Source organism: Chelonia mydas, chromosome 9, assembly GCF_015237465.2.
Source record: "Chelonia mydas isolate rCheMyd1 chromosome 9, rCheMyd1.pri.v2, whole genome shotgun sequence".
NCBI classification, from domain to species: Eukaryota; Metazoa; Chordata; order Testudines; family Cheloniidae; genus Chelonia; species Chelonia mydas.
In genome coordinates this window covers 48,906,835-48,929,740 of record NC_057855.1, presented here as the reverse complement: position 1 = coordinate 48,929,740, position 22,906 = coordinate 48,906,835, and the positions used below count along the sequence as shown (strand labels likewise).

Below are 22,906 nucleotides of genomic sequence, written 5' to 3'. Positions count from 1 at the left end.
TGTACAAATACTGAATACCCAACTTCCCAAGTGAATTTGCCCAGGAGTCATTATCCTCTTCTACCAGGACATTAAAGGTGCCCAGGATCATCTCTTCCTGGGGTTTCATTTAAGACTATCTGCGGTTGCTTGTAAAAAAAATCTGCAGCCACATCATTGGTGTTGGTGGAATCATACTCTATGTTGATGGGAAGATGCCCACAGTTGGTATGGAATCACATGCTGATAAATCGCTCAGTTAATCTCCTGCCAATCCTACAATGCCTGTCAGGCATTAGGTAAAAGTACAACAGCCACACTTTGCTGGCGCAACCCATCAAGTTCTCAGCTTTCTTTTCACAGCTTCCTGCCCAGGGCACTTCACATAAAGCACAGATCTCAATTCAGGGTTTTTAACTGCTGGTTGAAAAGGAGGATGTTAGCTGTTTCAAACAATGTTCAGATGTTCCATGCTCCAGTTTTACATTTGCCATCAACACACAGAATGCCAAGATGGCCCTTTTGCAAGGTTTCATTGGTCTTTTTTGTCTCAGCAGCAGAGAAACTCTTGGCCATTTTGGCTTCAAGGACAATTGACCAGGTTGTCCCAAGTAGTTGGATTCAGTATACATACTCTTGCGCTATGAATGTACCCACCCTAGAAGGTGGGGAAAAATCCTGAAGTGAATCAAAAAGAAAAGGGAGAGAAAAAGATATGAGAGCAGACAACAGATCGGTGGAAAATTTCATAAATTCCAATCCTGAAAGGGACCCTTGTGCTCATTTAGTCTGACCTCCTGTATAGCACAGGCCATAGACAGAACTGCCTCAAAATGTTTCCTAGAGCAAAGTGTAGAGCAGCTAGAGACAGCATGCTTGGCTAGGCAGTGCAACAGCAGAGGAGATGGGCTAGAAGGAAGAAAGTGGCTAGTTGAGAGAGTCCAAGTAGACAAGGTGGGCAGTTCAAGAGCAGTAAAGGAAGTTCTGGAGAACTAAGGAAATCTACATCATGCAGAGGGGAAAGAATCCCACATGAAAAGAGCCATGTGGAAGGGTCAAGTGAGAGCCTGCTAGGAGACAGTAAACAGAGTAGAGTGGCAGCAGAAAGGAAAAGGTCCACTGCAAGGAAATGCACAGTGAGAAATGGAGGAGAAGAGTGAGCATGTGAAGGGGCAAAGAAATGAAGCAAATGAGAAGGGGCTAGGAGATGACAAGCAAGAGGGAGACTGAAAATTGAGAGTGAAAAGAAGCAACACAACCAAGACATAAATGTCAGATAAATGAGAGGAAAATGTGTTCCATCTGCAGCTCAGCTTCCAGCCCAAAGCACTTTGTCAGGAAAGGAAAGAAGTTAAATCTAACTGTGCTCTCCCTCTGCCTTGCAGTTCATCATTACTTGGTGGATATTATTATCTGGAACAAAACTGTTAGAAGAGGCTCCCTCACAATTAAACTAACAGATCAAGCTGGGAACACAGCAGAATCCACAATCAATCAGTAAGTCCTACTGGGTTCAAGATCCAAAACTCTTGGCAATTAATTTAGGCCAATCAACCCCTGGTGCTGGCAGGAGGCAAGCACACAGGAGTTGGGGGTTGCTTGCACCTCATGGAATAAATCCCATGTAAGCAGGTGTAAATTAATCGAACTATGTGACTCCAGTGGAACTTTGCCTGTTTACACCAGTTGAGCATCTGGCCTTGAGAGTATAATCTCCAGAAACACTGCATTATTCTCAAGGGTGAAATGGTGATTCATGTGATTATGCAAATTTGTGAGACTAATCTAATCTTGCTACACCCAGACATTTTCTGCATGACCAGTTTTTCAGTGACTCTTCAATGACTTGTCAAGGAAGTTCTAGCTGCATATTCCTTCAGCTCTGAGTCATATGCGGCTTATGCTCGATTTACTTGCATATCTAAAACTCTCTAGTGTTTCATGGTATGTACTCCATGCATTTCTAAGCATTTAATAACCCGCCAGTCACCATGCATGAAGAAACAAAGACATATTCAGGTGAAATTGTAAATACTTTTCACATAAACACTAGGTTTCATCTTGCTGACCTTCTCATAGCTCCTAAATATGCTAATAAAGCACATCAAATTGAATGCTAGACTCTGAAAATGTTGCACATTTCCAATTACATCTCCATGTTTACATTTGTAATGGAATTTGCCACCATAATCCACTAGTGGTGGAATAACAAAGCAGCATCTAAATTTTTAAAAGACTTTTGATTAGGGCGAAGTTAGTTAAAATACTACATTATACATTACTTATTCAGGATCCATATCTTTAAATATCCATCCATATATAGAGAGACCTTCATGAAGTACGGTCACATGTGCATGTTTATTACTGTTGCACTGAAAGGTTGCTGGTGAGTATTTGCTTCAGGTTGGGGGGCTATCTGTAAGCAAGGACTGGCCTGTCTCTCAAGATCTGTGAGAGTGATGGGTCGTCCTTCAGGATAGGTTGTAGATCCTTGATGATGCATTGGAGAGGTTTTAGTTGGGGGCTGAAGGTGATGACTAGTGGCGTTCTGTTATTTTCTTTGTTGGGCCTGTCCTGTAGTAGGTGACTTCTACAGCCAAGCTCTACGATACAACCACATTTGCTCCAACCCCTCAGACAGAGACAAACACCTACAAGATCTCTATCAAGCATTCTTACAACTACAATACCCACCTGCGGAAGTGAAGAAACAGATTGATAGAGCCAGAAGAGTACCCAGAAGTCACCTACTACAAGACAGGCCCAACAAAGAAAATAACAGAATGCCACTAGCCATCACCTTCAGCCCCCAACTAAAACCTCTTCAACGCATCATCAAGGATCTACAACCTATCCTGAAGGACGACCCATCACTCTCACAGATCTTGGGAGACAGGCCAGTCCTTGCTTACAGACAGCCCCCCAACCTGAAGCAAATACTCACCAGCAACCACACACCACACAACAGAACCACTAACCCTGGAATCTAGCCTTGCAACAAAGCCCGTTGCCAACTGTGTCCACATATCTATTCAGGGGACACCATCATAGGGCTTAATCACATCAGCCACACTATCAGAGGCTTGTTCACCTGCACATCTACCAATGTGATATATGCCATCATGTGCCAGCAATGCCTCTCTGCCATGTACACTGGTCAAACTGGACAGTCTCTAAATAAAAGAATAAATGGACACAAATCAGACGTCAAGAATTATAACATTCAAAAACCAGTTGGAGAACACTTCAATCTCTTTGGTCACTCGATTACAGACCTAAAAGTGGCAATTCTTCAACAAAAAAAACTTCAAAACCAGACTCCAACGAGAGACTGCTGAATTGGAATTAATTTGCAAACTGGATACAATTAACTTAGGCTTGAATAGAGACTGGGAGTGGATGGGTCATTACACAAAGTGAAACTATTTCCCCATGTTTAATCCTCCCCCACCCCCCACCCCCGTTCCTCAGACATTCTTGTCAACTGCTGGAAATGGCCCACCTTGATTATCACTACAAAAGGTTTCCCCCCTGTCCCCTGCTCTCCTGCTGGTAATAGCTCACCTTAAGTGATCACTCTGGTTACAGTGTGTATGGTAACACTCATTGTTTCATGTTCTCTGTGTATATAAATCTCCCCACTGTATTTTCCTCTGAATGCATCTGATGAAGTGAGCTATAGCTCACGAAAGCTTATCCTCAAATAAATTTGTTAGTCTCTAAGATGCCACAAGTACTCCTTTACTTTTAACATAGAATTTTGTATTTAGCATATGTTATACAGTATACATGGCTGCCTAAATGAACATATAGGTCCATATAAAAGGCAGTGTTTGAACCATGACTGGATTTAATCTATGACTTTGAGTTCAGGTTGAAGGCAGAGTCAGAGCTCAGATTCCATTTTGGGGTCAGATTCAACGACACCAAAATCTTGTAAGCTGTTCTAACTAGATTTCAGTCTACGGTGTCGGAAATCAAATGATTTCCCAAGATATCCACCCTCTTGAATGATAAAAATCATACCCTTCTCATGAGATTTTTGCCCATCTCTGAACAAGACCAGAAAAGTAGATGCCTTGGGGGTTTGGTGGGGACTGGGTACCAAAATCATAAGAACAGGTTTGGATCTGGGAATCTGAATTGATAGCCCACTCTCAGAAAAATCAGCAGGAATTCAAGAGCCTGGCACTTCTCCATAACCTCCATTGTGAATATTACACGAAATCTTGTCAAAATGTGATTTGCTTTTTAGTGAGTATATTCTAAATTGTCTGCTTTCTGTTTAGTGAAGTTGCAACTTTTCAACAATACAACCAAACTAGCGTGCTAGCTGGATTTGACCAGGATTTTGAAAAAATTGCAAGAATTTCCTTGGCATTTTCCACAGGGTCTGTAATAGGCCCAAAGCACAAACTCAGGATTCTTCAAATGAGGTTAAGGTCAATTACAAATCCAGAAAGGTAAGTGGATGATTACTTACAATCTCCATACTTGCAAATTAGATGGTTTTAAATGTTTCATGTGGATTACCAGGCTGATTGAGGCCAGAAGAATTACATTTAGACCACACAGTCTAATTACCGTACATATATTTTGGGGTCAAATTCTGCCCTCAAATTTATACATACAATTCCCATTGTAGTCACTGAGAATTTTGTATCTATGCTTGAAGACAGAATTTGGTTTATTGTCTCTAAAATGTGTAATCTGGGATCTCAATGTACAGTTTTATTCAGGCAAAATTTGCATTGATTAAAAGGAGATTTAAATAAGGGCCTTGGAAAGAGGTACAGGCCCTTTCTGCAGTTACAAGGATGTTGGCGAAGGCTCAATACTATACTGAAAATAAATGTGATGCAAGTAAATACAAACGTTCAGCATATAGAGGCTGACGAGTTTTCTTGTCTTTGGGACAGTCTGTGTGAAATTTCTTGAGCAACAGGCCATGGATCATCTACTTGTGTTAAAAATAAGGTTTATTAACAATAGAGAGAAAATGGTAGCAAAATAAAAGGAATGAACTGCATATTTAGATTTCTCATAAATTCTGCTAGATCAGGCACTTTGGGCTTCGCTACAGAATAATAAAAGGAAAATTTATTCTGTTCCTAGTAAGCCAGGTCTCTTCTCTCCAACCCTCTCTTGCCAGAGACAGCCTGCGACACCTCTTCATTTCTGTGTCTCAGATCTCCTCACTCCCTGCTTTTCAAGTCCCAGGTCCATATCCAGTCCTTTGATATACCTGGTTTTCATGAGCCTCTCACCCCAGCTGTCACCTAGGAGATAGCCACTTTCTCCTTAGAAAAGACTTTTCCAGAGGATGAAGTCAATGCAGACGGGGGTCAGTCTGCTGCTATCACTTTCTTTTATCATTAAGAGAGGCAAGAGACTTTTCCAGTGCAGAATGTCACAAAAAATCTGGTTTAAATATTCCTGTGATCCACAGCATAGGGAGGAAGCAATCCCACCTCACCTACCAGCCCCTCTTTTCCGCCTAAGCATACTACAGACAACTCATTCTACACAAATCCCTAAAGTGCTATAAGAGGACATGCGAACAAAGAAAAGAGGGTAGCTTGTTTTTATATCAATGGCTTCTTTTGTTTATTTATTCTCTTTATGCAGGCCACATCTGTGCAGATATGACCTTGTACTGCTGGAAAACACTGAAATAATCTTCAAACCTATTCCATGTGAAAACATGCAAACTTGAGCCAAGAAAGACTCAGCTGTATGCCACGTTATACTGACAACAGCACACATTTCACATACTGTGGGGAAATGGCAGGGGGAAAAAAGGACTAATTTTCAAGTGTCTTCACATCTTGTCATCTGTGGATGTCAAACTATAGTGCAATTCCTCACGCTCTCCAGGTGTCCTGCTGCCTATGCAGTGACTCTCAAATCATTTATGGTGGTGGTATTAAAAAAAAAATGTTTTAGACTCACAATGCCTTCCATCCAAGGAGCTCAGAGTGCTTCCCAAACATAAGCTACTGAGGAACAGCAAGGATATTGCAGGAGACTACCGTTCTCGGCTTATAAACTAGCCATCTTCATTTTGATTAGGAAATGATTGGTTATAAAACAATTATTAGAAATTATTTATTTTTTTAAAAGATGTCTTTTGATGGTAAATAAAGCTTTGCCACAAGCCAATTGAGTGTAGTGGAGGTATCATTTTCAGACAGTACTTTGGGCTTTTTAACTTCTTACAATAGGTATGGTTATTTTATGATGAAACTACCATCAGAATAGGACTTTTCTTTCCACTGAAAGCAATGATTTGCTACATGTGCATACGCATACCTAATAAAAGTTAAAGCTAAATAACTGGTGTTATATGTAGTAATCGACACTTTCACTCTGATAGCAACAACTTAGAAGTGAAACATTCCTTTTTACATAAAGCAAGTTTTCAAGCTTGTGGTTTTGGTAGTTAGGACTTTAAACCACTTTGTGTAAAGAAAAAGTTTCTTTAAAACAGTGATATCAGGCAAGAAACCTTAGAATCACAAATTGAAACACCCTCATGCAGAAGGACAACCTTACTATAAACACATATGGTGAGCAATGTTTAGAGAGAGGCCAGAACCAAATTCTGTGGCTCATAACTTAGTCAAATCTCTGACCACAAGACCCTGTCAAATTTCAAACCCTAGCTCGAACCCTGAGAGACTCTTCAAAAAAAACAGATGGGAAATTTTATATTAGCAAATCTACCTGTTTTTCACGTGCCTCGTTCTCAGAAAACTTTAATAAATTTAATTTTTACTAAAGCTTTGCATAAAAATTCAGCCTGAGGCCAATACCCAGCTGTAGTGAGGAATGCTTTTAGAGCTCTGGCGCCTCCTACTGGCCCATCTGGAGATTAGCTTGCCACATGGTCTGACACTCCTTCCTGCAATTGCTCATCCTATTCATTTACTCCATAGCCTCACCCTTGCTCCCAGAGTTGCAGCACTTTCCTCTTAGAGGCTTAGCTCTCTGGCTAAGTCACACTGAAATTCCCCCTCTTCCACAGTATTATCAAAGGTTTCAGAGTAACAGCCGTGTTAGTCTGTATTCGTAAAAAGAAAAGGAGTACTTGTGGCACCTTAGAGACTAAAACTGTCCCTGGTAGTCTCCAGATAGGTTGCCCCTAGCATGCCCTTCCTGCAGTGACTTGTGGGGGAACTCAGGCCCACCATCTACACTGGGTTCCAGTCAAGGGACCCTCAACCCAGCAGCTCAGGTCTTTAGTCTCCCAACCCTTATTGCTCCTTCCCTAAATGGCTTCCTACACTGCCTATCACAGGCTCCCACTCTTCCCCCTTGTATCAGGGACTGTGACTGCAGACTCTCTCACTGCAGGCCCTTCTCCTTCTGTTGCCAGCCCTCTGGCTTTATAGAAGCCCCACTTGTTTCTGCCCAGGTGAGCTTCATTCCTAGCTAAGCCTCACTGGGTATGTCTGCATAGGAAAGAAAACCCACAGCTGCGCCAGCAGACTCAACCTTGCGGGGATCAGACTGCAGGGCTATTTCATTGCTGTGTAGACCTCTAGGCTCAGGCTGAAGCCGGGGCTCTAGGATCCTGTGCAGTGGAAGCCCCAAAGTCTACACAGCAATGAAACAGAACCCACAGCCCAGCCACAGGGTTTTCTTTCCTGTGTAAACATACCCATTGGATCATTTTTTCCCTCCAGGTGCATCGAATGGCTAATTAGCCTCTCTTGCCTTGTTAACCCTGCCAGGGCTAGTGTGGGATGAACACCCCATCATGGAAAATTTCAGCCTCTGTTTAATAAATATAAGCAATTGATAAAAGGGCGTTATAATGGAAAGTGCTAGACAACCTTGATATAGAGGTCACCGCCAATGTCTCCTATAATATAGTGCCACACACACATATCTATCTATCCTTTATATACTGGTTTTATTGGCATTTGGGTGGGAACGCTGCATGACTCATGCCAAGAAAACCTTCATACAGCACCACATCACCATGTACTTTGTGCAAGACACCTACTGTACAATACAACTATTTTAAATACTTTCTGAGAATTATTTTTTATATATTGCTACCTGTAAAGCCAGGCTTCCTTAGCAGTGTGAATCTAATTCTAAAGGCTTCCACGGGAGAGAAAAATCATAACTGATACAGTTGTAGACATCTAAAATGACATAAAATAGCTTTTCCATGTACAGAAATGTAATTTTAATGGCCACTATTCCAGGATCTTTTAGGGAGTGATGCAAGTGTGTGCACCACTGGGAAACTGGGACTAAAGCTCTCTCTACTAGCCCCAAAAAGTTGTTCAGCCTTAAATCTATAGTAAGTACAGGACTAAATATTGTTTATCCCCAGGGCAAAAATTCTACATATGTCAGGGGGAAAAAGGAAATGTTTCTCTGGCAGCTTCATGGGGTAGCAGTGTTGGGGGGTACAATGGCAGCACGGGCACATGCTTACAACAAATTATTATGGCCAACATAAAATGAGAATAAGAATCTTTCCTTTCTCTCACCCTTTGTCTGTCTGGCCTATTTAGGTTCAACACTCTCTGGTGCAGTGACTGTCTCCTACTCTGTCTGTGCTGGGGCCTCATCTCAGCTGGCGCTCTCTAGGGTCTACCATAATACAAATAATAATACAAAAAGTACTGAGAACTCATCTTTGCTACTGACTTCAATTTCAGTTGTGGGTGCTCAGTACTTTTTTATACTATTATTTGTGTTATGGTGGCCCCTAGAAACGTCCAACTGAAATCAGGCCCTAGCACAGACACAGAGTAGGAGACAGTCCCTGCACTCAACACAATTAACAAGGGGGAAGGAATGAAAGCCAAAATAGGGAAAGAACAGGTTAAAGACTATTTAGATAAATTAGCTGTATTCAAGTTGGCAGGGCCTGATTAAATTAATCCTATGGTACTTAAAACACTAGCTGAAGTAATCTTGGAACCATTAGCAATTACCTTTGAGAACTCCAGGAGGATGGGTGAGGGCCCAGAAGACTGGAGAAGAGTAAACATAGTACCTGTCTTTAAAACAGGGGAACAAAGAGGGTCCAGGGAATTATAGGTCAATTAGCCTAACTTTGATACCTTGAAAGATACTGGAACTAATTATTAAACAATTTGACAGCACCTGGAGAATAACAGGGTTATAGGCAGTGGTGAGCTGGAGCCGGTTCACACCGGTTCGCTAGAACCAGTTGTTAAATTTAGAAGCCCTTTTAGAAACAGTTGTTCCGCGAGGGACAACCGGTTCTAAAAGTGCATCTAAATTTAACCGGCCAAAAGTGGTGCCTTAGGTGCCGACTCCATGGGTGCTCCAGCCCTGGAGCACCCAAGGGGAAAATTTGGTGGGTGCAGAGCACCCACCAGCAGCTCCCCGCCCCACCCCCAGCTCACCTCCACTCCGCCTCCTCCCTGAACGCGCTGCCCCACTCTGCTTCTCCGCCCCCCACCCCCGGCTTCCCGCGAATCAGCTGTTTGCGTGAGAAGCCGGGGCGGGCTGAGAAGCAAGCGGCGGCTTCCGGCTCAGGCCCAGGGAGGCAGAGCGGAGGGGAGTTCAGGCGGGGGGGGGGGGGTGCGAGGGCTGCCCGCGCCGCAGCAGGTAACCCGGGGCGGGGGCGCGCAGGAGAACCGCTCCCCGCCCCAGCTCACCTCCGCCACCCTTGGCCTGAGCGGGAAGCCGTGGCCTGCTTCTCAGTCCTCCCAGGCTTCCCGCCGAACAGCTGATTCGCAGGAAGCCGGGGGGGGCCGAGAGGCAGAGCGGGGCAGTGCATTCAGGGGAGGAGGCGGAGCGGAGGTGAGCTGGGGCTGGGCGCGGAGTGGGGAGCTGCTGGGGGGTGCTCTGCACCCACCAATTTTCCCTGTGGGTGCTCCAGCCCCGGAGCACCCAGGGAGTCGGTGCCTAAGGTGTCACTTTTGATGTGCTCAGTGAGGGGGAGCGGCTGCTCCCCCCCAGCTACGCTCCCCCGCCCCTAGGAGCCAGAGGGACCTGCCGGATGCTTCCTGGGAGCTGCCCTAGGTAAGCACAGCCGGGACTTCCCACCTCGCCCCCCGGCAGGTGCCTCTGGTTCTTAGGGCTGGGGTGGGCACCCACTACGGTGGCCCACGAGACCCTCCTGCCCGGTTCTGGGGGCAGTCAGGGGACAGGGGTGGATGGGACAGGGGTCCGGGGGAGGGGGCGTCAAGGAACGCAGGGGGGCTGGATGGGCAACGACCCCCTCACGGGGTGAGGAGGGAACCTGTTGTTAAGATTTTGGCAGCTCATCACTGGTTATAGGGAATAGCCAGCATGGATTCATCGCAAAGAAACCAACCTCATTTCCTCCTTTGACAGAGTTCCTGGACTAGGGGATTGCAGGGAAGCAGCAGACGTGAGATATCTTGATTTTAATAACGCTTTTGACAAAGCCCCACCTGACATTCTCTTAAACAAACCGGGGCAATGGGGTTGAGATGAATTTGCTAAACGGTGGGTGGGTGCACGATGGGAAAGGCTGTGCCCACAGACTAGTAACCAGCAGTCCGTTGTCAAACCGGGAGGCCACATCTCCCGCGGCCCCACAGGCTCAGCCTTGGGCGGGTGCTATCCAACACGGCCATTAGTAACCCGGGTAATGGAGGTGAAAACACGCGACTGAGGCGAGCGGCGAGCACTGCGGAGGGCAGGCCCGGACCCCGGTCACCGCGCCAACCCGAGCAGGCTCTGTCTGAAGGCGGCAAGGCGGAGGTCCAGGGCAGCCCAGGGCAGGGCGGGACGCGCAGAGGGAAGAATCCCGCGCAAACCACCCCGGGGGGCTGCTGCCGAGCAGGCTCGGGGGCGCCAGGGCACAAACTCCCGATGAGCCAAGGCCGGAGGCAGCCGCAGCCCCAGCTCTACCCGTGGCGAGCGAGAGCACCAGAGGCCCGGGGCTGGGCCTCAGGCCGCACGGGAGCCGATCGCTCTCACGCGGGCGGGCGAGGCCGCAACAGGGCGGGTTGCAGGAGCCGCCGGCCCGTGTCACGTGGCTCCAGTCACGTGGCTCCGTGGGGCGAGCCGCCGGTGGGTCACGTGATCGGCGGCCGCGAACCGCCGGTACCCGGCGCTCTTGGCGCTGTAGCTCCCGCGCCGGGATGCGGTCGCTCTGCGGTTTCCTGGCGCTGCTCGGGGCCGCTTCCTGCGGCCTCTACCTGCTGTCGGCGCGGCTGCGCCCGGGGGGCCCGCTCGGGGCCGGCAGGTGGGTGACGGCCGGGCCCAGCCCCCTCTCCCCCAGCTCGGCTCCGGTCCTGCCCTCTCTGGCCCGGGGAAGCGGCTCCTCCCTGCTGCGGGAGCCGCCCACATCTCGCCCCCGTGCCTGACGGCGCCGCTCTCGCTGTGGGCCCGGGACCCCCGGGTCACCAGAGCTGGGCGCGAGCGCCCGGGGGCTCCCCAGGCTCGTGGTGCTGCCGCCAGCGCCCGGTGCCCGTGGTGTGGGGCACAGGGCCGGGCCTGCAGGCGGGGTGCTGGGGTCCGGGAGCATGTGGGCCAGGGTGGGACCAACAGGCCGGGCCATCTAGGGCTTTACTGCACCTGCAGCCCACCGTCTCAGCATCCCGGAGCCGCTTTCGAGAAAACCCTTCGACCCTCGCTTCGTCCGTCTGTCACCGCGCCGACAGAATTTGCAGGGTGGCGGCGCTGTGGGAAATGGGCTTTGCTGAGGGACTGCTGTGATGCCTTGGGTGTCCTGGAGGAAAGCCCAGAGGAGAATGACTGTTGTGATCTAATGCATGTGCACATTTTGCAATGGAAAATGGCAACTTTCAGGTGCATGCACTATTTCCCCATGTGAAAAGATTTTAAATGACTCGAGTTAGGAGGGTTTTCTCTGTCTGATTTTGACTGAGGGTAATGTTCAGGATGAACGGGTGAAATATTGGATTTTTGTTGGCCTGTTAATATAGGGTGGCAGCCTAAAAATATATCCCCACCATGTGATGATCTTTGCAGGGTGTGAAATCCATAGAAATATGGTGTTGCATGTTCTGAGCTATGTTTAGCCATAGTAAGTCAGTGTGAAATCAGATCTTTGAGAAGCTTTGAAACTAACAATGTTAGTGCCTGTCATCTTCGGCTTGACATACCCTCCTAGGATCCTTCATCTATCCTGACTGCTAGGAATTGGCAGATGTTTTGTGTTTTATTCCTTTGATTTATATTGTAGCAAGAAAGGTCCCTCTCCAAAGCTGTAGGTGTCCTTGATACTTCTTTAAAACAACAAATAGCAAAAAGGCAAGTGCTCCAGCAAATTCCATTATGCACCAGCAATAGCTGACTGATGGTATGTCTATGCTATGGGGTTATGCCGACAATGTCGGCATAACCCCGTAGCACAGATGCAACCTACACCTGCAGAAGAGGTTTTTCTGTCAGTGTAAGAGTGCCACATCCCTGATGATGATAGTATTCTTACATTAACATAGATGTGTTTGCACTGGGGGCTAGGGTGGTATAAGTATGGCATTCAAGGGTTTGATTTTTTTTTCACACCTGTTGTCCACTTAGCTATGTTGACCTTTTAAATGTGGACCAGGCCTAGCCCTTACAGCAGCACTATATAAAGAAAATACCCTGCTTCTGAAATAGCAGCCCTCAGGTAGTGTCCCCCATCCCAAAAGCCCCTGTAAAAGGAGAGGCTGTGTAATGTGCTCTGAACGGCAACACATTTGGGCCATATGACACCTAGGAAGAGTGAATTCTGACGTGGAGGACCCTCATAGAGAATACCCCGCTTCTGGCTCCTCAGAACCAAAGGGCCTTCTGCTTCTCTGCACTGTGACACTATGGTCCTGGGAGAGTGACTGCTCAAGTAGGCAGGTGCAAGGCCAGGTAACTCTTAGTTAAACTACCTTTTTTTTTTTTTTTTTTTTTTTTTTAACAGCAAGCACATAAAAGCCTAGACACATGCGGTCTATCTCTAGTTGGGATTCCTTTCGATTTTTAGCTCTGCCTAACAAAGGTTTGGCCAGCTTTGAGCCCTTTGTTGCCCCAAAACCAGGAATTACCACCCAGAAAACAAGTCAGAGCAAGCAATAGCCCACCCTACCCACAGGTACTAGCTCTCATTGCATCACTTAACTGTGGATTCTAATATACCGTTTGCTATGTGTTACCTGAGTTTGTTCTCTAGGCCCCTGTGATCTTTGGGGCAGAACCTCAGCTGGTGCAAATTATCATAGCTCCACTGAGGTCAATGGCGCAAGGACAATTAATATCAGCTGAGGATCTGACCCTGCTGAAGACCTGCTCATGACTTACTGCTTGGGGTGAAACCAGGTGACTTGTACTGACCAGTAACTCTTTCTAGCTGAATGTTATTTTGCCAATAAGGTGCAAAAAGGTCTCTGACGGTCAAGGGTAGAACGCTGTTGTGGAGCATGGCAAGTGAAAAACACATGCGTGCACACAGTGAAAACTCCTTTAATGATGAGATATGTGTAGAGATGTGGACTCCCCTCTCGAACTGAATGCCAGTGTGTGGCCCCTCGCACAGACTGACATATTCCAGACTGCTATCTGGCTCTGTAGAAAGGATATGGTGTTCTTTAAATGAACTGTATAGGCCAGCAGAGGGCTGGGCGTTCTTTTACTTTTTCAGAGAGAAGAGGGCTAACAGATGCTTAGAGGTAGGACAAAAGGCAGGAGACTTGAATGGGTCCCCTTGGTTTTTCTCTCTCTGAGTGAATTAACTCATTGACTCTGCGACGGGATTCAGGCCATGATATCTAAGAATGGGTATCTGTCTGTTAAGCTCATTTTATCTTTCTCTGTAACAGTTTCCCCAAGCTTGAATAAATCCTGATAGCTGTGCAGATTTTGTATGGTTGACAATTGTTTACGATACGTACTTTGATGGTGATAGTAGATGCACTCTCTCTTTAACTGCGTTGCATTTTATGGGTGTTTCAGACAACAATGGACAAGTGTCCCCTGCTGGTCTTCCCCAGTCAGGTCGGATGCTAGTCCAAAGAGTAGATTGTGGAACACAGTGATACCAACAGCCCTTGTCCAACCAGAGACAATTCAGTGTTTGAACTCTCCAGAAATCACTCTGCAGCCACAGAAGCAGGTGGTTCTGTCGGAATCTGCTTGGTGTGTTGGAGTTTTGTTGCTTACAGAGTAACAGCTGTTTCCTATTCGTTCATTCATCAGCATAAATCATCTGAGTGAGACTTAGTGGATACAGTGGTAGAAGCAAAGAAACTTTTGCACACCCACAGCATGAGATTTCAAGATATGTTATGAAGCAGTTTGTCCAATTCAGTGTGAGATTTCTGCCACTTGAGCTTTCTCCATCAGTTGCCAGAGGAGAGATGTAACCCATGATGACCTGTGAGGTGGAAACCAATAAGGAAGATGCACAGCACTTAACCAGTAGTGGAAGGTAAAAGATCTTCATACAGTCCTATTCAACCAGCAGAAGGGTATGAACAATATTCTTCTTCAAGAAATGACCAGGTCCAATTAATCCCTGAGGAAGGGCCATCAAAGTGCCTAGCCCCAACCTCAAATTGCAGGAGGCAACAGTCAGTCCCTGCCATGGGTAAAATCTCCAGTTGTCACACCTCCATACTCAGCCCAAACACCAGATCCAGAGGGCAGCCAGTGGTATGAGACGGGCCAGCAGCAACCTGGGATAGTCAGTGCCATGGTGGCCAAGAGATCCTGGCAGTGGTGTCTCCAGCACGTCCTCTGTGAGGAATGTCGGCTGCTTGCACGCAGCATGGTGATCTGTGCACTGGCTCCAGTCCCATCTAGTGATGTCCTGGATGCTGTTTTCAGTCCTGCTTCAGGGTAGGAGATGAATGCTCCAGGCTGGATGCAAACAGTACTGTTAATTTTCAGTTTGCTGAAGACCAGGTAGGGAAAATCTCTCTCTTTTTTTTCTGGCAGTTTCAGCTTGTTCTGTGCAGGCTGGATGGGTTCGCTGAGCAAAGGTCGGTCATGGGAATGTTTGTCAAGCTGAATGGGTGCACTGCGTAGATAAAGCAGGAGCTTGCTCTGCAATATAGCATTGCTGTTCACACTTAGAAAAGGCCTAGGTTTGTGTAAAGCCTGCTGGTGGATTTCCTAGGAACTCTATTTTTCAAATGAGAATGTCCTTGAGTCACTAGCAATGTTCCCTCTAATTTTTTATATCCATGTGCAGAATTAATTTTGTTATGTGAACCGAATATTGAGGTGATGTGTGGTGGAGGTGGGACCAAAGGGTTCGGAGAGTGGGAGAGGGCTCATGGCTGGGGCAGAGGGTTGGGGTGCGGGCTCTGGGGTGGGGACAGAGATGAAGGGTTTAGGGTGTGGGAGAGGGTTCGGCTAGGGCAGAGGGTTGGGCATGGGGTACCAGGGGGGTGAGGGCTCTGGCTGGGGATGCAGGCTCTAGGGTGGGGCTGGCAATGAGGGGTTTGGGATGCAGGAGGGGGCTCAGGGCTGGGGCAGATGGTGGGTGCAGGGGTGAGGGCTCTGGGTTGGAGCTGGGGAAGAGGGCTTCTGGGTGTGGGAGGGGGCTCAGGGCTGGGGCAGAGAATTGAGGTGCAGGGGTGAGGGCTCTGGATGGGGGTGTGGGCTCTGGGGTGGGGCCAGGGATGAGGGGTTTGGGGTGCAGGCTGCCCCGGGGAGAAAGGACTCCCCCAGCCCTCTCTCCACAACAGCCCTGGGGCTGGGGCCGGGGTGAGAGGCGCCTCTCCCTGCCGGCAGCCCTGCGTGCCCCAACTTGCTCCCCTACCTCTCACCTCTCCAGGCTGCGTGCCTACATGGATCTTTATAGCCTGCTGCATGGCCACGCAGCTTAGAGGGAACTTAAGTCACTAGACAGTTTGCCACAGACTTCCTCTGACCCGAAGTAACTTAACCTGCCTCAGTTTTCCCCATTTGTAAAATCAGGTGAAGATATTTGACCTTGGCTGTCCATTTGTTAATGTGTACAGAATGTCTGAGAGATGCTTGGAGTGTCAAGGGTTTATCATTTTAAGCTGGATCTCCCTCTTCCTTCTCAGGTCACTCAAGTTCCCATCAGACCTGGAGGAGCTGCGAGAGCTTGCAGAGTTTCTACAGTATTATAAGCAAGAGCACCAGAGCTATGTGCTGCTGCTGTTCTGTGCTGCCTACCTCTACAAGCAATCCTTTGCCATCCCCGGCTCCAGCTTTCTGGTACGCACCTGCTCAGCTCTCTAGCACTCTGTTCCTTTTCCCTCACCAGACTTTCCAAAGCTGGGATTTGCCGTAGGGTCTTAGCCCACTCACTGGGCTCTCTCGTTTATTGGGGTCACCATTTAACCCCCACTGTCCTGGCCTGTCATCTTGCTTCCAGGTGAACAGGACTCCTCTCTGGGAGTTTGAGAAATGCATTGCACACCCCTTGCCTGGGGACTAGACCTACTAGCCAGAGGCAGATAAAAAACACTATGGGGGCTGCACCATCAAGGTTTAGCGACAATGCTATGGGGTGAAGCTCATCCCTGTTCCTTTATATTCCCCCGGTTATACCTCCAAGGGTCAAAGCCTCGCACTGGAAGCTCATGCTCAGTTTAATGACTTCTAAGTCCTATTCAGAGTCACTGCTTTCAGGCTATGGTTCCACATGCCATGTGACTGACATTCTCTGTTTATAGATGTGACCTTATGTTTGGCCATATTAAAATGTGTAGTTTTGGATCGTGCCCAGTTTACCAAGTGATCCTGTTGTCTCTGTATGACACCCCACCCCCGCCTTCCTCGTTATTTAGGAAACAACCAGTTTTTCCATATATAATATCTACAGTGACTCTATGTTTATCTCTAAATTGTGGATAAAAATATTAATATTGAACAGCCTTGGGCTGAGGTCCAATCTCTGCAGGATTCCACCCAATGATTACACGTGGCGATCTGTTAGTAATCTACTTACTGTGCACCTGGTTGAGTTTGGATAGAGCTGCTTTTCAATCAGGCTGTTGTGCGGTGCTCAAGCACTTTACTCATGTCCATGTTTCTGGTTCACCCTGGTTCCTGCCACCTTGAATAGCTTTAAATAAGTTCTAAATATTCCTCTGCTATTACCATTCCATGTCAGCAGAGGTTGTAGTTGGCCTGGGCCTATTGTCTGATCACAAATGGGAAGGGCGAGGCGCCCATGAGACAACCTCTGCTAAGATGCTGGCTGCACTGTGGAAATGCTTTAGGTCACCTGAGCCAGGTACCTTTCAAGCCCTGAAACTAAGGGACTGAGGGAAGAACCGAGTGAGTCTTCTCCATAAGGCAGCTGAGCTGCCTGACTTAAGGACTGAGACTGCAGTGGTCAGTTCAGACACTGCTCTCCTGCACTGGTGAAGTTTCTAGAATGAGCCATGAGTTTTAACCATTTGTGTTATGGTGGCACTCGGAGGCCACAACTGAGCTAGGTGCTTCCCTGCCCCAGATGTGGCTGGCATCTTATGCGAAGGTGACAGAGCTCCTCTCTTTGGAACGGTTGATGCTGTCCCCAAACTCTCTGCCTTCTCTGGATGGGGGATCCTCTCTCTGGAGCTTTAGTACAGAAAGTCCACAACAGGCAGTGAAGCTGTGCCCCTGTGGGAGCAAAGGGGATGGCCGGGTCCCCATCAAGCTACCCATGTGGCCAGAGGAGGGTTGGGCTGGCTGTGATTGTGTACACATTGCTGAATGCTTTTGTCCAGTCTCTTATTCATAAAGTCTCACTCCCTGCTTTTGTTCTACCAGAACATCCTCGCTGGGGCTCTGTTTGGACCATGGATGGGGCTTTTGCTGTGCTCTGCTTTGACTTCCGTGGGTGCCACCTGCTGTTACCTGCTCTCCGGGGCCTTTGGAAAACAGTTTGTAGTCTACTGGTTTCCTGATAAAGTGGCCATGCTGCAAAGAAAGGTAAAGAGATCCTTGCTGCTAGTCCCTCTGCTCAGGGCATGGGGACAAACCCCCGGTGATGGGCTGACTGGAGCAGAGCTGAGCTGTGATTCTACAGCCCCGTCTTAGCTCAGGGCTTGCATTTGTGGTTCCTTAGTCCCCTGTGTCCTACCACCATGGCAGTTATTGTCCTTCTGGCTTTGGAATCAGTCCAGTGGACCCAAAATGTAAGCAACATGAGCTTTTCAGAGGGAGAACTAACCATATTAGCTATCCCTTGGATAATGGAGTAGGTACTCCTGCTCTGAGAGCAGGGGCATGGTAGTGCCCTCTAGCGTCAGCCCAGTTTGCTTTGAAAAGGAATTGGATGAGTGGCTCCAGGGGGTTCCGTGTTTGTGTGTCAGTCTCTCTCTGCTCCTCTCAAAGGTAAATGCACCCTGGATTCTGAGAGTTGAGCTGGGCTCTGCTTTCTCATGCATTGTCGCCAGCAGGCCAAATTGGGCCTTCAGAGATGCCTTAGCAACCTCTTTGAAGGCAGGTGTAACTAGCTGGAACTTGGTAAGTAACTTTGATGCCCAGGAAGATACTAGCTCGTTCAGCCATAACCCTGCTTGACCAGTACAGCTGACAAGAATAAAATGCAGTGGACACTTAGGAAGGGTGGGATACTCTGAGCTCTCAAGCAATAATGGCTGAATTCTGCAAACAGAAACTTGGCGTAGATTCAGTTCCTGTATTCACATTTAAAAATCAGCTCTGGCACAGAGACCGCCTGACTCGGTGCCCCGCCTGTTCGTGCCTGCTGTCCAGTCCACCTGCTGTCCCCTGCTAGGACTGTCCGGGAGCATATGGGGAGGCTGCTCTTGTCTTGCAATGTAAATTGGTACAAATCCTTAAAATGATCTAAGGCATTACAAGGGCTGGAAGCTGCTTTAAGCCAGCCCTCTTAGTCCTGTGTCTGTTAAACAGAGCAAAGGCTGTAGGTTGGCTGAAGATGTTTGCTGCACAAGAGCTTTAGAGTGGTTTTAACTGCAGAATAATATTGTGGAGAATGCAGCTTGGAGGCTGAGTGCTGGCCGGGGTGGGGGGTGAGAGACTGATGCTGTCTTGAACTGTGCCCCGAGGGGTCTGCACAGGAATGGCAGTGCCTCCTTAGCCTGCAGCCCCAAGAGTCAGCGGAGCATGGGGTAGTGGCTGGCCAAGCTGACAGGTCTCTATTGTGCTAAGGAAGTTGATGGGCTCCATGGGACAGGAGGGAGGGGCTTGCTGTGTCCTTCTTTGTCCTTTTTAACCCCTCCAAAGTCTGGCCACTAAGTGCATAGCCTCCCCTAGGCAGTATTGTGCTGTTAGAATTGATCGGTGCCCATGTACGGCACTGGGAACACTCCCAACAGCCGTGTTACTGAGGGCCCGAGCCTGAAAACACTGCTGTCAGGCAGAGCGTTTCCTAGTGGGAGTGGAGTCAGTCAGGTAAGCGTTGGCAGGAGCAAGCCCTGCGGGTGTGGAGAACGTCTGGCTGATCACATCCTAATGCTTTCTCCCAGTGCTGCTGCCTGGACACAGCAAAAGGTGCACTTACGCTGTTAAGGAGATGCTCAAGTACAGGGCTAAGGTTGCATGTTCACCCTTCCCTTCCACGCTGTCACTCGGCTGCCTTTTTAATTTTAAGGACTACCCATTATAGTGACCTTGGGAACCAATTTTCACTAGCAGAATGGTGCTGCCGGAAAGCAGGGTAAGTTGCAGGGAATGCAGCTGCCCTTTGTGTAAGTGTTTTTTTCGATCATGTCTGTCCGCCAGTGATTGCCGCCTTTTCCACTGGTCTTTCATGCCCCAGGTTTGCGCGCATGTTCACTGGGTGCAGCTGCTGCACAGACGAAGCTGATCCTGGTGCATGTGGGTACGGTGGTTCTAAGATACTCTGGCTTGCTTTTATTCTGGGCTGATGTTACATTGTGGCTTATTGAAATGAAGTCCTGACCTTCTGCTCGTGTCAGACTGGGTGTCTCAGCTCTGCAGTAGTTGGCCAGTAACAGGCAGTGGCAGCACTGACCTGGTTTCTCTTGTCCAATGGCAGGTGGAGGAGAACAGGAGCTGCTTATTTTTCTTCTTGTTGTTTCTGAGACTTTTCCCCATGACCCCAAACTGGTTTCTGAACCTGGCGTCTCCGATCCTGAACATCCCGGTTTCTCAGTTCTTCTTCTCCGTCCTTATCGGTAAGGGGCTGGGGCTGGGGGCACGCAGGTTCTGTGTTCAGGAGGGGATCAAACCCAACCTACTCTATGCTGTTATTAGAACCCAGCAAGCTTGAGAACGTACCATGCTACACTTGAGGAATTCCATCGTTAAGGGTCCCCCAGCAACAGTCACGTGGCTGTGTTAGTTTCCTGATTCGCTGCTGTCTGTGCCCTTACACTGTCACCTCTTCCCAGGGTGAAATGGCTGTGCCTTTAGAGAACTTAGCTGTCGTCGGGTGTCCCGATGCCCACTGGTTTTTAATGAGTGCTGGGAAATGGCATTGCAGCTCCACTGTCCAACACGAGTGATTTCTAATCTCCCCTGTTCGCACAAACCCACACAATGGCCCTGCAGAAGCTCACCCCTGGCCCCAGCCCCATGTGTGCTGCCCTCTCTCCAGGTGCTGTACAGCATATTTGATGCAGATTGCCCACTGCGCTGCTGCAGCCAGGTTGGCCACTTGGCTGTGTCAGGGGCTGGGAGCGGAGCATTCCCAGTGACAGGACCCCAGCTGTGTTAGATGAGGCTGGGCACAGCCTGTTCAGAAATCCTTCCCCAGGATGGAGGGGCAGAGAGGGGGCATTGCTTGTCCCTGTCTCCTGCTTCACAATGGTTAGTCCCCCTTAGTGCTAGCGAAGGAAAGTGACCCTTCCAGGGGCACTGAGCTGTACTCCCCCATGTGCAGCTCTCACTTTGTCAGCACACCTGGATGCAGAGAAGATGTGACCTTTGACCAGTGTCTTACACTGGACCCTGCATGCCATCTCCGAGCAGTACAGGTCTGTGGTGTCTAGCCGGAGCCATCCTGAAGACACACCAGGGCACTAGGGATGGTTGTCTAGTAACAGGCTTCTCCCTCTTCTCTTCCAGGTCTGATCCCCTATAACTTCATCTGTGTGCAGACGGGTGCCATCCTCTCACAGATCACCTCCCTGGATGCCATTTTCTCCTGGGGCACGTTGTTTAAGCTACTGGCCATAGCCATGGTGGCGTTGATACCAGGCACCCTGATTAAGAAATTCAGCTGGACACACCTGAAATTAGATGAAAAGGACCAGAGCGTTTCCCTGCTCAACGGCAGAAAGAGCTCATGATGGACCGGGCGCAGCAGCTGCTCAGAATACCGGATTGTGCATTTATGGGGATGGTGCAATCCTCAGCAACCAGATAGTGTTTTAACTTGCTGCCTGCACTGCCTCTTCTCTGCACAGGTCAAGGCAGAGGACAACTGCAGTTCTTAAATCTTTTTAAATCTAGGAGGAGACGTGATGGTCTCGTTTTAAATGGTGCTTGTATAAATGTGAATGTCTGGGTTGCTGGGGAGCTGCCAGTGGGCTTTGGAAAAATCTACGGGGCCATTTTCTGACCCTGGTGAAGTGCTGCCACATTTAGTGCCATACTGGAGCTCCTGGCCTCCACAGAGGTTTGCCAAGTGTGTCCGGTGCTCTTGGGCTCTCTGAAGTGCTGGTGACTGGCATTCTCATGGCAGTTGGTTTAAGATGGCTGTGGTGGAGGTAGAGCTTAGTGAGGACTGGGCTGGCTGTGATAAACGAGCCACTTGTGTGCCCACCTGCACAGCGAAAGCAGCTCTGCTTGCCCTGGCACACGGAGTTCAGGTCTGTTCAGACAAGGCCTCCTGCAAGGCTGCAGTGTGTCACTGCCTCCTTCCTCCCCAGTCTCCGTGTGCTGTGCAGTGGGGCTTTCACTGGAGCTGAGCTAATGCTACAGGCTCGAGGGTTAACAGGCCCCCTGCCAGGGTGATTGTGCCTGGGGGTACTGGGGAGCTTGTGCCTGGGGTACTTACCATGCTGGAGCCCAGACCAGACTTCCCCTTGCTTGGTTCACAAGGATCGTGGTTCCTGTTGTTTTGGATTCAGGAGAGCACAAGTGCCCTTGCTGCATCCACAGCTGGCCTGCTCCTTTCCTTCTGGCACAGGGTACTTCTCGGCACACCTCAGCCCCACCCCACCCAGATCCTTTCCTGTGATTGCTTGTTGCTCTACAGCTCACTTCAGTGGCTGCATGTTTCCCACCGTAGAATCCCCCCTCCCCACCGGTTGCTGTATTCTTCAGTGTCATTCTTTTAATGCTTCCAAAGGAATCAGAATAGCTGTACTTCCTCTCCCAGGGAAGACCATTGCATCCTCATCCCTTGTAGCCTGCCTCCAGCAGTGGCCAATAAATCCCCAGTATTTCAGCAGAAGATACAAAATCTCCTGCTGCTTCCATAATGCCCCTGGCCATGTGTGCAATTCTGTGCATGGAAAGAGACTGCCTGCTTGAGAAAATGGATACACAGCTCCAGAAGTAGCTTCGCTTGGTTATCCAGCCTGTCTGGTCCAGAGTCAGTGTTCCTGGGTTTACTGGAGTATAGTTTCTTAATGCAGGAAACCAGCACTAAACCTGGTTACTTCACAGCCAAGCCCTGAGCTTTTTACATGCCTGTTTCTGAACAGAGGAAATCCCAGGAGTAGTATCTCCAGGGAATCGGTCTCAGCATCACTTGTGCCATCCAAGTGTTTGGGGAAATAGCAAATCTTTCTGTCTGTATTTAGCTGTTCAGGAGCTGTGTCCTGCTGACAAGGTTTCATACTGAGCAATGGACTTCTCTGCAGCGAGGTTGTGTCTGTGCCTGTGGCAGATACCATGTGGGGTGCATTGTGAATCAGCTGCTCCTTAGACAAGAAGACTGAAGGAAACGCAGCCCAGAAATCCCTGGCTGCTGAAGCCCGGCTGAGTGGTGATTTGTCTCCTTGCCTGGTCTCACCAAGTGCCTTACCACCCAGGTGTCTGTGTTTACATGTAAATTACTGCATCTCAAATAAATGGTGGTGAAACTTTA

The 22,906-nt window shown here is 48.6% G+C and overlaps 2 protein-coding genes across 6 annotated transcripts in view; both read left to right on the top strand.

The window, feature by feature from the left end:
* LIPH (lipase H) overlaps positions 1-6,163 on the top strand; it is a 28,295-nt gene extending 22,132 nt beyond the window's left edge. The window contains exons 8-10 of the mRNA XM_007052639.4: positions 1,365-1,476; positions 4,269-4,442; positions 5,608-6,163. Of these exons, the coding sequence (XP_007052701.3) occupies positions 1,365-1,476; positions 4,269-4,442; positions 5,608-5,695 (374 nt within the window). The 3' untranslated portion in view covers positions 5,696-6,163. The remainder of the gene's footprint in view (positions 1-1,364; positions 1,477-4,268; positions 4,443-5,607) is intronic.
* A 4,766-nt stretch (positions 6,164-10,929) lies between these two features.
* Positions 10,930-22,906, top strand: TMEM41A (transmembrane protein 41A). 5 transcript variants are annotated; one of them, XM_037908769.2, is made up of 6 exons: positions 11,049-11,194; positions 14,146-14,787; positions 15,987-16,140; positions 17,686-17,847; positions 19,904-20,042; positions 20,935-22,906. In XM_037908769.2, exons 2-6 carry the CDS (start codon positions 14,642-14,644, stop codon positions 21,156-21,158), a joined length of 825 nt encoding a protein of 274 aa, XP_037764697.1. In that variant the 5' UTR covers positions 11,049-11,194; positions 14,146-14,641; the 3' UTR covers positions 21,159-22,906. The 5 variants fall into 5 exon arrangements, with proteins under 5 accessions (XP_037764699.1, XP_037764701.1, XP_037764697.1 ...); XM_037908772.2 differs by having other exon boundaries at positions 11,075-11,194; positions 14,293-14,377; XM_037908771.2 differs by lacking the exon at positions 14,146-14,787 and having other exon boundaries at positions 10,930-11,194.